The sequence below is a fragment of the Phacochoerus africanus genome, chromosome 12, assembly GCF_016906955.1.
Source record: "Phacochoerus africanus isolate WHEZ1 chromosome 12, ROS_Pafr_v1, whole genome shotgun sequence".
In the NCBI taxonomy this organism is placed as follows: Eukaryota; Metazoa; Chordata; class Mammalia; order Artiodactyla; family Suidae; genus Phacochoerus; species Phacochoerus africanus.
In genome coordinates, this window is record NC_062555.1 from 59,673,380 (window position 1) to 59,688,830 (window position 15,451).

The 15,451-nt window shown below is 37.6% G+C and overlaps 1 protein-coding gene across 1 annotated transcript in view; it reads right to left on the reverse strand.

Annotated features, from left to right (window-relative positions):
• Positions 1–15,451, reverse strand: part of PLXDC2 (plexin domain containing 2) — a 407,227-nt gene that overhangs the window by 98,312 nt on the left and 293,464 nt on the right. The window contains exon 7 of the mRNA XM_047755528.1: positions 2,455–2,554. Coding sequence (XP_047611484.1) covers positions 2,455–2,554 — 100 coding nt within the window. The remainder of the gene's footprint in view (positions 1–2,454; positions 2,555–15,451) is intronic.

A 15,451-nucleotide genomic window follows, 5' to 3' on the forward strand; every position in this document is an offset into this window, starting at 1 on the left:
TGATCTTATGAGAACAAGGTCCTATGTAATAATGCACCTTGGAATACAGAAGAAATGAAGCCACCCATTTACTTAGGTTAATGATCAGTTTTTCCTTAAATTCACTCAGGAGAAGGAAAAGAGGTAACAGAGGTGAAAGATTTAAATTCCCTATGTGGATGACTCCTAATAATGAAAGTTGTTCTAAATAAGGGAACAGAATCTTGAAAAGGACTTAAATATTTATCTAAATTCTGATTGTACAAACAAGTAACATGTTGATCTCCAGGAATCATCTTATTTTTTCAGGAAAAAAAATACTTGCATAATTCGTATTACGATAATCTTGGGTTAGCCTAATCTCCGGAGTAAAGAAGTATGCTTTATTTTTCCCCAGCTGAGAATGTAAGGCAACCATGCAACTACAGCTTTCTTCTTATACAGAAGCTCATGTAACAGATACTGTAACACTTTATAAATGTGGGAACAGATTTTGGAGGAGATTAAGATGGTTCTGTTCCCTAAAAGAATTGGAAGTAGAACACATCAGTTCCAATGTTCTTGCTGAAATAAGGCCCTGTCTAATAGCAGGAATGAGTAGACTATAAACTCAGGACTTCCATTCCTTCTAGACAAATTTCCTCAAGATGACAGTGAGGTTAACAGGAACCATAGATGTCACTCCAGCACGTGGCCTGCTTGAGAGAAGCTGCTCCCTGAACACAAAAGCTTGAGTACTTTCTTCAGATGAATGCCAAGTCCCAAACTTTAGACATAATCTGTTCTCAAGATTTCTGTTAATTTGTTGATTTATTCAATGAAATTTATGTGTGAGAAGGACATTTTCCCCTCCCAAACATAATGGTTATCCTCTTACAATGTAACAAAGGACGTAAAACTGTATTTTGCGACTCTGAAGACTGAGTGCAATTTTATCATGTCTAAATTCTGACACAGTACTTGACTGTTAAAATACATTTGTAAAAAAAAAAATTCTTTTGTACTTTGGTAGGCCTTTTTCTCTAAATAATAACACATCAGGACATGAATATGGACCAAGGTACCTTCTGAGGAAGCTGCAAATAAAATTCTTTCTGGGATGAAAGAAGCCACAAACAAACGAAAAGGAGCAATTCCTTTTACTTGTGTAATAATTGACTCAGGTCATGCTTGACTGAACTCCTCTGAAAGGAAAAATGTGAGAACTTTCTTCCTGCAACAGGAGTCAGCTCAGTCTCTCCTAGGACTCACCTCTTATCTAAGAGCGCTGTCAGGATGTCTTTATGTTGCCTACACATTCAAATATATTCCGGCTTTGCTCACAGTACAGGTTTGCTTCTGGAAAATCTGCCTGATTTAACAGTTGGCTGGAATATTACCTACTGCAAATTCTCAGCTAACAAGAAGAAAGAGCCATGGAAGAGTCACAGCCTCCATCAAGCAGAACTGCCACATATGAATGCCACTCTAAACTGTAATTGCAAGAGAGCCCCGATAATGTTTCCAGCCAGTCCACTGCTCTGAAAACTCTAATTTCCACTCCATTTACTTTTTATATTTGAGAGATGACATAATTAAACAGAATTAGTTCAAGTCAAGCCCAAACAGCATATGCATGTGATAAATTAGGTCTACCACTATAATGAAATAAAAGAGGAACAAGAACTTGGAACAAAGGGGAAAGAAATGATCCAATTTGGGGATGCGTTTTATTATAACCTCTTGCTTTAGATAAACACCTCTAGGACTTTGGTTCCAACATACCCAAGCATCCCTCAGGGCTGTTCTTGAGACGAAGGAGGATTTAAAAAACAGAAGCTTTCAAAAGATGGCTATTTAAATATTCAGAACTACAACAAATAGCAATTACAATTTGGATTTCTAATATGACGGACAGCTGTCCAAAATAACACATATGTTTTTTGTTTTACAAATATAAACTGGAAGAGATAGGCAAAAATCACTTAAACAAAGAAAATGAAATATATTCTTTAGTAGGTATAGTGCCATCAAGATTTTTTAAACCTCAATTTATAGCCTTTAAAAAATTTTTCCTTTATATTCTCAAATGGTTTTAAACAAACATGTTTCACATAAAATGGCACAAAGCTGCTCTTTTGCTGATACATTTTTTAAAACTGAATAAACAAAATAAAAAAATCTGTCACTCATTTATGTTGCTCTTCCTCGTAATAAGAGAAGTATAGCTATCTGAGCACCCAGGCTAACTATCCCAAAGAATCCCAGCTCTCTTGGCCTGGCTATTTAATTTCACTTCACCTAAATTATTAGTTCAATGGTTAACAGAGGGATAGCAAATTCCAATACGACTTATACATCAAACAAGATAATTAACAAGTAGCAATTAGCAAAGTGATTCTATTGTTCAAAGTGTCACATGGGCCCTAGATCAATCTCCTTTAAATTTACCCCCACAGCAGGCTCAGGCTCTGCCATTACCCTTCTTCTACATACTGGGAATTTGCTGGATCCTGTGGACGACGACAAAGGCATCTGACAGTCCCACTTTCACCGGGTGATTGGTTGAACTTATCTGTGTGACCAAGACAGGGATCTGGAAAAGAAAACGTAGATTGCTATGAGTTAGATTTGAATTTCCCTCGAGGGGAGGGATGGGAAATGTGATCATCTTGCTTATCGAATAAAATTAGATGATGGAGACGAAGGAAGAGAGTAGGGACCATTACGAGAGGAAAGGCAGATGATACCTAAAATAACATCTGTTTAGGGCTATTCAATGGGTTAAAGTGACAAAAGAGTTCCTGGTCCTAGAGATGGCTACTTGATGATGAAAGAAACAGATTCTCAGAGACTCTAACTGATGCTGAATGCTTAAAAGTTCTCATACGCGTAGGCACGCCATGTGTGCACACAGGGTTGGCTGTCATTTCGGAAATAGAGATTCTTTCTGTACCATTTGTTTTCCTTAAAGACTCTATTATATATTCATTTTCATAATTAACAAAATCCTTGTTTACAAGTAGCCTTATAGATATAAAACCTAGGGAAAGATGAGTACTCCTAAATATATATTTAACAATATAATTGTTGATTAAGATATAGCAAAATTTGGCAATTGTTTGTTAATGGATGTTGAACTTCACTAACATAGTGAATAAATGTATCAATTGTTATGGGTCAGCTCAAGGTCACATTTCCTAAATTTAAACTTCAGCGGAACCAAAATCTGAATATTACAGACATTTATAATGTGTACAATTAAAAAAATTAGCACACATTGAGAATATATTAAACATGATACAATGGATATAAATGACACAAACTCTTGGAGCCACTTTTTCCTAGATTTAGGAAAGAATCACCAGAGATATGACTATTATCTTTACCACCAGTTTTACAGAAATAAGAATGGGAATGAAACCATCTTCAATAAATTAAGGAACAAGAAAAAAAAAAAGGATAAATGCATCAACAAATCTTTAAGTGCAATAAACAGATTGTGGGCCATCTGTGAGTAATTCATTAAAGAACATATTAGATCAGACATGGTTGTATAAGCCATAATAAACAGCACTGCAATAAAAAGAAGGAAAATAAACAGGGAGAAAAGATGTTATAAGGACCGTATGCTTATTTTTGACCTTTTCATCATGAAATTGAAAAAAAGGCTATTTTGTTGAAACTGACCAACTAAGGAAATTTTAATGTTTCTGAAATTTGTGGAATTATCTTGAAACAAGTAAATGTAAAATGACATTTTTTTCCCCTTATGTACTAACCAGTCCTCTCTTGAACAATGTTGTGATATTGCCAATTTTCTATTAGTATGCCTAGCTCTTAACCATCATTAAAAAGTATTTTGTTATCTGAACATCAGAAACAAACAAAATCAAACCAAGAGTTCTGTCCCTAAAAGTTCATTTCTTAAATGAAACTCTGATATAATTTATTTAGTAATTACTAAGCCATACTCAGTATCAATATATGTAATCCCTTTTCTTAGTACACATTATATGATTATCCAGTTTTATATTTCATGTTGAAGAGTGCTACTGTAAATATAATTTATATTTAAGACAGACATACAGTTAAAGAAGTTGAAGCAAAGGAATAGAAAGTCATAGAAAAAAATTTCCAATTCAAGTTATATTTTGTATATCCTAGTAAGACAAGGTCACAATTCTTAAACAGCGTTACTAATAGATGCCTGCTCAGGAGTAAACACGAAAGCTGTGCCGTTGCATTTGTTACTTGCTTTCATTCTTACACCTTTGACTGCAGTTTTCTTCTGCCAGTTATGAAATATTTTACCAGGTAATTCTGTGGTAACTAATTGTACTTCTTTTCCGATACTCAAGCGGAACTTGAGTTTACATTGCTATCTAGTGGAAAATCCTATTACATCGTTTTGAATACTACATTTTCATATGAAAGCTTGTTTTCTAGGTCACATGTCTTGGACCTGCAGACATGCTAGTACAGTAGCTTCCCTTCTCTTTAGATTATCTTATTCCATCTCTTCCGTCTCTTTTATCTCTTCTCTTACCAGGACATCTTTCATTTTTCTTTTCTTTTCTCCATCTTTTTCCTTCTTCTCACTCCCTCCCTTTATAATTTTGTCTCTAAGTCAAACTCTCTCCTTGTGTGCCTTTTATCTTGGTGAATAGATTGCACTAATGGCTTCCGTCCACGGCCTGGACTCTGGACTCTGCCTTCTCACTTGGTGGTCCTCTCCCACTCTGACTCTAGGTCAGGAATATGGCAAAAGAAGACAACAGCACAGCTGAAGCAGAAGAGAGCCTTGAAAAAGTGCTTGCACATTTCCACCTCCCTTCTGGGACTCCTGCCGCTGCCGTGAGAGTGCAGCCTGCTGAGGATCTGCTGAAGGTCTATGAGAGACACCTGGAGGACAGTGATACTGGTAGCAGAGGTCGTCCTTGGACAACTAGCCAACCCACCAGCTAAGAGCCGAGACATGCGTGAGCAGAGTCCAGCCCAGATCAGTAGAGTCACCACGCTGATCCATAAGCATCTTGTGAGAAGTAAGAAAGGGAGTTGTTTTAGGCCACTACATTTTGGGGTGATTTGTTGCACAGCTATACTAACCAAGCCATTCTCCACTAAAGCTCTAATAGCCAATCCAAATATCTCTGGATGCTTCCATATAAAATGAAGTAGGATTTGTCCCCCTAGGTTTCTGGGCATCAGGTAAATATCTATATCTAGGTCCCATTAAACTTGAAAGATTGGAAAGTGCCAGTAGAAAGGATTCATTTTCTGCACCTTTTCTTCATTCTTTTATATCTTTTTGTTTTCTGGTTTGTTCTTTTTCCTCTGGACTCCCCAGATGAACACCAATGTGTATAAGTTAACTTGATCCAGATTCATTTAGCTTAAAGTAAATCTATCCCAAAACAAAACGGGTAACCAAATAATACAGAGGTTTTTTTTGTCACTGAAAATAATCTTGCCATAAATTGGCCAACCCCTCTGGGAAGAGAGTAGATGACATGTCAGGACTCTTTCAAGCCTCAAATTCAGTGATTTAGTTCTATTGAATGATCTGGGTTTTCCAAGCTTCAACAAGTAAGTTGTTAATAGCAATCCAAACAAAAAGGAAAAGGGTGAAATATTCTACCTTACCTATATAGAGAGAGCAGAGGTAGGTAGAAATTTCGACTGACTTATTCATGGGCCTGTAGCTTCTGAGGACTCTGTCTGACAAATCACAACTACCATAAATATCTCTATTACATGTCCTAACAAAATGTGGGAATAAAAAGTAGAAAATAAATTTGAGAGAATAATGTATATTATTCTCATTATTTCCCCCAAAGGCATATATACTCTTCATGCTATTTGAGAAGATGCAACAAAGAATTCACTGCCTCATTTATCAGATATTAATTAAACATTTTCTCTGTATTATTGTAGGCACTGGAATTATAGGAGAAAACAAAAAAACACCCTGCTCTCATAGAGCTTACATTCTAAAGGGTACAGACTGACGGCAAGACAAAGGAACATAAAGAATATAGCAAGCTAGGAGGTGATAACTGCCAAGGAGGAAATGAGAACATGGGAAAGAGACAGAAGGGGGTGGGGGCTCTTTAAGAGAAGGAGTCACAAAGTTTCTGTGAAAAGGTGACTTTTCTGTAGTAAGACAGCCTGCCACATGGACAGTTGGGGAACAGCTCTGAGTAGAGGGACCAATCACGTGCAAAGGTCTTAAGTGAACTCTTTTGCTGTCTTTTAGGAAGTAAAAGGTCATCACTGGAGCAGAAGGAGTCAGTAAGAGTGTCAGAGGAGATGGGACTGTGATGGCAACAAGTTCCAGGGAACCTGTATTTCCCTTCATGCCACGGCAATGACGTTGGGTTGTATTCCATGTCATACAGGGAAGGTTCAAAGGGTTTTGAACAGAGGAAGGACATTCCCTTACATCTGGAAAAGGTCACGCGGGCTGATGTATAAGCAGGACTGTAGGGGGAAGGGGAGACAGAGAAACTTGTTAGAAGGATATCACACTTGTCCAGATAAGAGATGAGCGGCTTGGAGTACACATGCTGGGTGATTAGTGCAGAGCTGGAGTGATGGGAAGACGAATTCTAGATGAATTGTGAAGGTATTGCTGCCACAACATGCCATGGGTTCAAGGAGAATGAGAAAAAGAAGAGTCAATGGTGTCACCAAGGCTTTTGGTCTTTGTAGCAGGAAAAATGGCGTTGAGCTTTCCCTTGGGGCCAGTGTGTAGCCCACCTTCGTGGTCCATTCCCATTGCTAGTTCCAAGAGTGGTATCCTTGGCTGATGCAAGATGAACCTGCCCAGCTCTGAAGAGCAGATGGAACCATCCAGAGATGAGGAGATGAGAACAGAAAGAATGGAAAAGGAAGCAGCAATACTACTGGCCTCAAATGCTTTTGTTTCAAATTTTATAGAGTTTGTGAAGAAGAGCATAGAATTTCTAAAACTCTGGTATTTTATCCTGATTAACTATTAACATGAAAATGTATAATAAGCTCTTGATTCCCTATGTTTTCCCAGAAGCCATTCAAGACTTTCATGAAATGATTACATATCAGATTTGGAAAAAACAAAACAAAACAAAACAAAACAAAACACTTTTGTCAATTGAATCAAATGCTTCATATGGTAAAGGACTAATGAGGCCAAGTCCAGGCTTCCTCTTAGGTTCTTTTCAGGCACGTGGGTGCCTTTCTCCACCTGACGCTGTTCTATTTTTTTCACTCTGCCATCTCGGACTGTTATCTTTTTACTTCAAAACCTCAAAGGTGTGGGGTGTTCAGTGTCAGGCTGGTTTGTCCACTTAGTCACTGCGGCCGAGTGGTCAGGCTGTGTGAGCTCTCTGGTCAGACCAGACTGCAGGGTCTCATCTCAGTTCATAGTGAGAGGCCATCAAGCTGAATCAGGAGGGCTGCTAAAATCACTCAAAATGGACTGCTTTTGACCAACATCAACGAAGCAACTGTGCGCATGTGTATGTATACAAACAAACTCTCTAGAATTAGAGCCCACAGTGTGCAAAAGTAGCACGAGAAAGGGTCTCTCATAGCATTGAGATCCCCTAGGTCACAGAGGACTCAGCACCAGAACCGAAGCACGCAAGTCGAAAGCTGTGGCTGTGAACCCTGCCCAAGTACAGAAACTCTGAAAACTCTGCTTTTTAAATTACAGTTGATTTACAATGTTGTGCCGATTTCTGTTGTACAGCAAAGGGACCCAGTCTGGAAGCCATTCTTTCTCCTTTCTACAAACATGTTCCCCCTCAAAATATCTCCTAGGTTAGTTCCTGGGGATGCCAGGAAGCCAATCTGAAATAATACAAACTCTAAACTATACAAACTTAAAAAAAAAATAGCTTCATTATTTTCAAGTGCCTATCATACTTGCCTGTTCATGATTAAAGCAAAGCTAAATTTTCACTCGGCCTCTGTATGATGTGTAATGAATCACACATTTTTGAGAATGAGTTTGACAATTACATTCCTTCCACAGGATAGATGGAGAATGGGAGCATTAATGCCGGTTAAAATATGCTTCCGTTTCAGCTTACACAAGCATTTAGAAATTTTCTTAAGGTGTTTTAATTTTCCTTCCATTTCATGAGACACAGACATGTTTGTTAAGTATACATTTTTTTCTATAAATGACATAGTGAAGCAAATGAAGTATAGAGCCTGAAAAGAGTTGCAACGAGTAGGCAAAATTAAGGCAGGAAATGATATTAGGAATAGGCGCAGGTAAGGCAGAGCACACGGGCCTTTAAAGGGAGACTCAAAGATGAAAGTTGTTCTCTTCGACTCATTCTCCAACACACGGGGGCCCATTACGATACCTTACATGTGAACTTCTAATGTCTGTTTCTAAAACAGAGAGATAATAGCATGCTGCTTGAGTCGGAAGGAATAGAATTTTATTTTTCTCTCTGTTTTTCCCTGCAAACTTTGCCAAAACATTCATTTGTTTCCATTATGGGCCCAGCTATCTGTCTAATAGGCAGCACAGCATCTCAGCAAGGGTTTGATTGCATCGTGTGTGTTCCGAAGTATGAATCACATGCCTGTCAGAATGCGACTGGAGAAGAATTACTCTAAACTCATTTTTGTTCACTCGCTAATCAGCAAGGTGGTGTCTCATCGCTTAATATATACCTTTAAAAGCCCAAGCTTATGATTTTCACCATTCTTACCTTCACTCAAACAAACCTTAACTTCCTACTTCATCTCCCTCAAATGTCTGACCCTGCTTCTCCTTAACAGTAGGGTATCCAATTTTAAAAAGTCATACCCTCTTTTATTATTATCATCAAAATAATACTTCTGAGCATTAGTGCTTAGTTGCCTGAAAACTCCCTTTGAATAGAAAGGCTTTCAGTTAAATTCGACAATATAAACATCCATTTGGTTTCCTGACTATCGTTAACATTTTGCACAATTATCGTAATCCCTTTCTAGCTTTCAGTTTCTGAACTCCTCGTATGCTGGCTATTGAGCAATGCACTTGATAGCCTGAAGGCAAAGCTGAGCTGTAAATTAAAGATATATTCTTAACATCTCTCCTGCCCCCATCTTCGCAATCACACACCACAGGACATCTGGAAGGAGACAGCAGCATACGCTGATCAGTGAAAACAGCCCCCATATTAAAAGAGAGGTTTCAAACGTAATCTCCACCTAGGTTAGTGCTGGTCTAGGGTAGGAAAGGAGAAATTGGTGAGGAAGAAATTGGAGCAAGAGCACCGTAAGTTTTCTAGCCAATTACCTCCACGTGGAAATATGAATAAGTATTCCAAGGCTTCTGATTTCTCAAGTAAGGATACAAATCTATATTTTAATGTAAAGCCTTGGAATCTTTAAATGTTGGCCATATATTGTTTAATAAGCATGCTCACGTACCCCCGCCCCCCGCCCTATGCAGTCACATCACTGTGACCTCTGACTTAAAGACTGTCCACCACTGAATGGACAACTAGAGATGGAGCATCACAGAGAAAAAAGACAGTGAGGCAGGTGTCCCTGAAGAAGCCTGTACAACTTGGCTCAAGATATCAAAACCAGGAGTTCCTGTGATGGCTCAGTGGTTAGCGAATCCGACTAGCATCCATGAAGATGCAGGTTCGATCCCTGGCCTTGCTTACTGGGTTAAAGATCCAGTCTTGCCATGAGCTGGGATGTAGGCTGCAGATGCAGCTCTGATCCCATGTGGCTGTGGCTGTGGCATAGGCCAGTGGCTACAGCTCAGATTCAGCCCCTTGCCTGGGAACCTCTATATGCCACAGGCGTAGCCCTAAAAAGAAAAAGATATATATATATCTCAAAACCATAATGGGGATTTTATCTGGAATGAGAGCTACATAGGAAACTTGCCTCCATGTGGCTGGGAATCAAGCACGGAGAGAAAAGAAATGGGATGAGGAAGCTGCAGCTTGGGTTTGGGGAGACACATGGAATGCACGAGGCATTTCACCTCAGGGACAGAGTCCTCAGAGCAAGGAGACTGGATATGGCCTGATATGGAAAGGAGCCCCGTGTACAACAAACCTCTCAAGGTCACCTCTGAGATTAAAGGGAAGTGGGATTTGGAAGGAGAACATGTACCCAGAAATGCACTGACCAAAGACAATACACCCGCTAGGGGCAGGGCCAGCACGGGAACAAGCTTCTGCTTCCACAATTACATCTCCTAGGTTTTTGATCCTTGTTTCCTTGCTACTTTATTTATCTTCATCTACAACATCATAAAGGGAGAACGGTTCAATGTGTCATTTTCTTACACTCCAGAAAGTAAAGGGCAGTTAAAACACCGGGGACTTTTATAATAGCGAGCAAACTAAAAAGAACTGCACGTGCAAAAGAATTAAATTCTAAATAAAGTCATGCAGACACAATTTTATTCTTGATGTATTTAAAATACAGGGAAGGGGTATAAGATCCTCTGTGTCTGCATTTTTCTCAGAATTATTTCTTGAGAGTTTAAAATCAGTGTTTTATATCATCTGGGTTTTCTCAATCTTGCATTATAAATTCATTAAAGAAATTTTATTTAAATTATATGTATATAGTTTCCTGGATACATATATATTATATTAACACATGTTGAACATTCTCACATAGACAGCAATAGCCATAAAGGTAAATGACTTCATATCTAAGTGGTAATTGTTTCACTCCTCATTTCTTTTGGGCGTTCTCTTACTCCCTTGAATTAGTTTTTTTCCATAAATTGTACAAGCTCAGCAAGTGCTCATCTTTCAATATTTTCAGGATGATTACTATGACTGAAGGGTCATTACAGTTTAAATAAGAGAAATAGTCTTCAAAGAAATTTTAAAAAATGCATTAAGGGCATCAGTTAAACCTACAACCTACAGGCAATGGTGATTTATTAACTATGCATTCTTCCACAGAAACAGTAAATGTTACACAAAGGAACGTTAGGATTAAATATTTAAGTGGTAGAAGAGATTAAAAAGTAATTTTACTTAATAAACAATAAAGTTCCTCTATACAGACCTCCTCTAAAAGTTGCTGCGGAAAGAGACAGTAGAGTATTCAACCAAGAAAATGGATAAAATAGGCTCTCTCAGGTGGGCTATGTATTCTCTATGATTTCCCCAGTGGCCAAGTGGCAGGATTATGTGACTTTTTTAAAAATTGTATTGTCTGCAACCGATGACCACTCTGTACCTCCCATGAGCCAGTGAACAAACATAATCAAATTTACAGTAGACATAAAATGAATCGCCTCCTTCCCGAGTTTGTATCTAAAGTAACAATAAATTCATAATATAACAGAAGAAGAGAGATGAAACGAGTCCGAGGAAATGAAACTTCTGAAATATGATGGTATACTAGGATAGGAAGCATCAAAGACTATAGGAAACTTGATTTCAAATCTCTAATGTTTTTGGAATAATATCTTTTTTTTTTTTTGTGAACAAATAGTGTCCTTGTTTCATTATCAAGAGTACAAAAATTTCAGGTCTCTATCTATTGCAATCAAGCAAACACTCGTCACTATTCAATAATAACGTCAAATAATGTAAAGTGTCTGGGTTCTAGGATGACAGCTAACTATTTCTATGAGCAGAAGAGGCAATGGGAATTTGATTTTTCCAAATTCCACTTACCTACGAAAGCATGCACACTGTGTAATTATTTTTACTTACGTACAACTTTTCATTTTTTTAAAATGAATAAAATAAGATATACAGCACAAATGAACATCTTCACAGAAAAGAAAATCATGGACTTGGAAAACAGACTTGTGGCTGCCTGATGGGAGAGGGAGGGAGGGAGTGGGAGGGATCGGGAGCTTGGGCTTATCAGACACAGCTTTGAATAGATTTACAAGGAGATCCTGCTGAGTAGCATTGAGAACTTTGTCTAGATACTCATGATGCAAGAGAACAAAGGGTGGGGAGAAAAAAATGTAATCTACACATGTAAGGGTAACTTGATCCCCTTGCTGTACAGTGGGAAAATAAAATAAAATTAAAAATAAATAAATAAATAAAATAAAATAAGATAAACTCTGTGGAAAGGCAAACCATTCTTACCTGTGCTCTCAAGTGGTTAAGTTATATCACAACGATGATGATGATGACTAACCAGGAAATATTGTCAAAGATATCAAAGTGAATAATGCAGCACAGTTATTTATTCAAAGGGAAGTTGGTAGGGAGGCAGGATGGTACAATAGTTAGGCCTATGGGCTCTGGAGTCCTATTCCTTGGATGAAATCTTTGTTTCACAATTTTGGCAAAGTTACTTAACTTCTCTGGGTATTTCAGGTTTCTTCTCTGTAAATGATAAAAGTGACTTCCTCTTGGTTTTTGTGACAATTAAATGAGATAAATTTTAAGCCCTTAGGTCACTGCCTAGCATATATGAAGAGCTCAATAAATGCTAAATTTTACAAATGTGGAGGTAAAAGGGACTTCTGGTTATGACAGACAAACTTGTGTAAGACCGTTTCCACCACGGAGGCCAAGAAGGACGAATAAATAACACATGGAAAGCATCTGTTTTCCAGCATCAGGTGGCTCTCAAAGAGGAAGGACTTGAATAGCCAAGATTCCAAAGAAAGGAAACCACAGAGGAGAACCCGACACCACGTTCCCTTCACGGCATCTGGCAATTTACAAGCAAGATTTAGAGACTGAAAATCTGAACAGAACTTCAGGCAGTCTCATGGGGTTGAGGAAAACAGAAATTCAAGGCCACTAAGACAAAAGGTCCATGGTAAATATCTAAGCCTTAAATGGAGATTCTTGAAGGACGACACTCGAAGAGTAAGGGCTAACCAGAAATATAATGGTTTTACAGGGCTGATGCTCAACTTTGAATGAGCAGAGCCCTACCCAGGATTAAAGTAATCTGTTTCATCCTAACTGTCTAACGAAAAAGTAAACCCATTCTAGAAGAAGAAAACATCATCCTAAACTTCAAAGTCTTGCTTTACTATTTTTTACACAATGACCAACATTTGATCAAAAATTGTGTAGCATGCAAGAAGACAGGACCAACGAATGAAAGTCTAGAGAAAGAGAAACAAATGAAAAAGCAGATGATAGAACTAGACCCATAGGATATCAGATATTAGAGTTGGCCATGAACTTAAAAAGAACTGTAATTACTATATTTAAGAAAATAGAAGACAAGATGGTTAATTTCACCAGGTAATTACATCTATGCAAAAGAAACAAATGGATACCCTGAAATTGAAAAATGAATTAAAGTGAATGGTTGGTAATTTGAGGGGAAAATTTTTTTTTTAGGGCCACACCTGCAGCATATGGAAGTTCCTTGGCTAGGGGTCGATCAGAGCTACATGTGCTGGCTTACGCCACAGCAATGTGGGATCTGAGCTGCATCGGTGACCTATACCACAACTCACAACAACGAAGGATCCTTAACCCACTAAGCGAGGCCAGGGATCAAACTCACATCCTCATGGATACTAGTCGGGCTCACTACCACTGAGCCACCACAGACACTTCCATTGAGAGGAAATATAAAAAAAAAATTTAAATATGTTTTATGTGCTTTGGTTTCATCCCCAGTAAACTATGTCTTTAGAGCTAACTGAAATAAACAGCTATGTAAAAATAAGGGCTTATAATTTAAAACAGAATTTTTAATATTTGGTTAATAATACCTTGGGAGAGGTAACAATTATTTAAAGGAATCTGTGCTCCCATTATTTCTCTCCCTAATCTTATTAGAACACTGAGACTTTGGTGAAGGATCATTAAATGCTTTGAGAAAATCTGGACTTACTCTTATTTTAAACAGCAGTGGTACTTCCCTATCCCAACCTCAATACAAGATTGTTATGAGAAGTACAAATCTATTTTCTAATTTATTGATCATCATTCATCTAGTCTGAACTGTGAAAAATTACACTCCTGATGAGATGACTACACAGGGAATACAACAGAACTGATGGTCATTTGAGTGGTTCGTATGGGCAGTTGGTACATATAGAGTTGCTAAGAGAAACATAATCAGCTACGGGAATAAATCATTTGAGGGTCATAAAAATAAAGTGTGTGTCAAAAAATTTATTCAATTAATTTTACTTCTCAATTTAAGCAAGTCTTTTAAGGGTAGTTTCTGAGTAAATAAGAACTTTTCTGCTCACATAAAATATAAAACAAAACGGCATTAGCCTGTTAGAACCAATTTGTTACACTAAGAATTACACTTATCCAATCTATAATTTTGGTTCTGTGTATTTAATCTGAAAAGGAACACTCTGAAAAATTATACTCATATTCTTATGTTCTCACAATTTCACTACTCTATAACTTAACAGGAATGCTTCTCTTGACTTTATGTCATTGTAATTGAATAATATATTGGGAGTCAGGTAAAAAAGATTATTAAACACCAAACATTAACAAATGTTTTTCGGAAAAAAATGAATGAGAAATAGATTTGTAACTTGTTTTACATAATCTCCTTGAGGAAGAAAAAAATATTGGAATATCTTGAGATTTCTAAATTAAGATTTTGAATCCTACACTTGTTTTTAACTAGCTCTGTAACCTTAAGCATGTCATTTAACCTTTCTGACGCAGCCTGCTTAGCTATAAAAGAAAGATAACTGTGTATGCCCTAACTCTACAGTTAAGTCACCCACACATATTAAGCATTTTGTATGTGCCAGTACCATTGTGAAAGGCTAAGAATATCAAGGATATAGAATATTGTTCAAGAACTGAAAACTACAATGTATGTGATAGCACTTTGTTGAGGATAATACATTATGCAAACAACTATTTATGCTACTGAGATTATAATGTTTTTTTCTAGAAAGGTCAGGAGCATCTAGCTTTCACTTCAAATTAAAGGGGGATCCTTATTGTGGCAGTTTTCACAAATAGAAATTTGTCTTAGCAAAATAAAACACATGGCAGTTATTACGGGAAAACAAAAAGACAGAATAGGAAATAAGTAACTGTTTCCTGACCAGGATAGAGGAAGGATGGTAAAGCAAATGATAAAGTAATGACTTCTCTAGAACTCTGAGTTCAGAAGGACTGACAGCCTGGGAACATCAAGACAGTGTTAAAATGGCCTATCAGCTTAGTATCCCCACGACAAAACAGGAAAACCGTGACGGCCAAGTTTTCTTTGATTAAATAAAAGAAAAGGACATGAAAAAATCCTAAGCTCACTAGAAAGAGAGAATAAACGGCTGCTCTGTGATGTGAGACACCCATTGAGAACAGTGTAAATAAAGATGACGATTTTGATAATAAAGAATAAAGACCAAATTAAGAACACAAACCTGTGTTTTAACAAAGTCTACAGTTAGTGAGATTTCAGATGCTAGACTTACTGATTCTGCGTCTTTCCAGAAATTTTACCACCGTTGGTTAGCATGTTGAAAATAACATTCCATAACGTCACGGCAGTCCTAGCAATACACTAGATTACAGTGAAGACTAGCGATGAACGA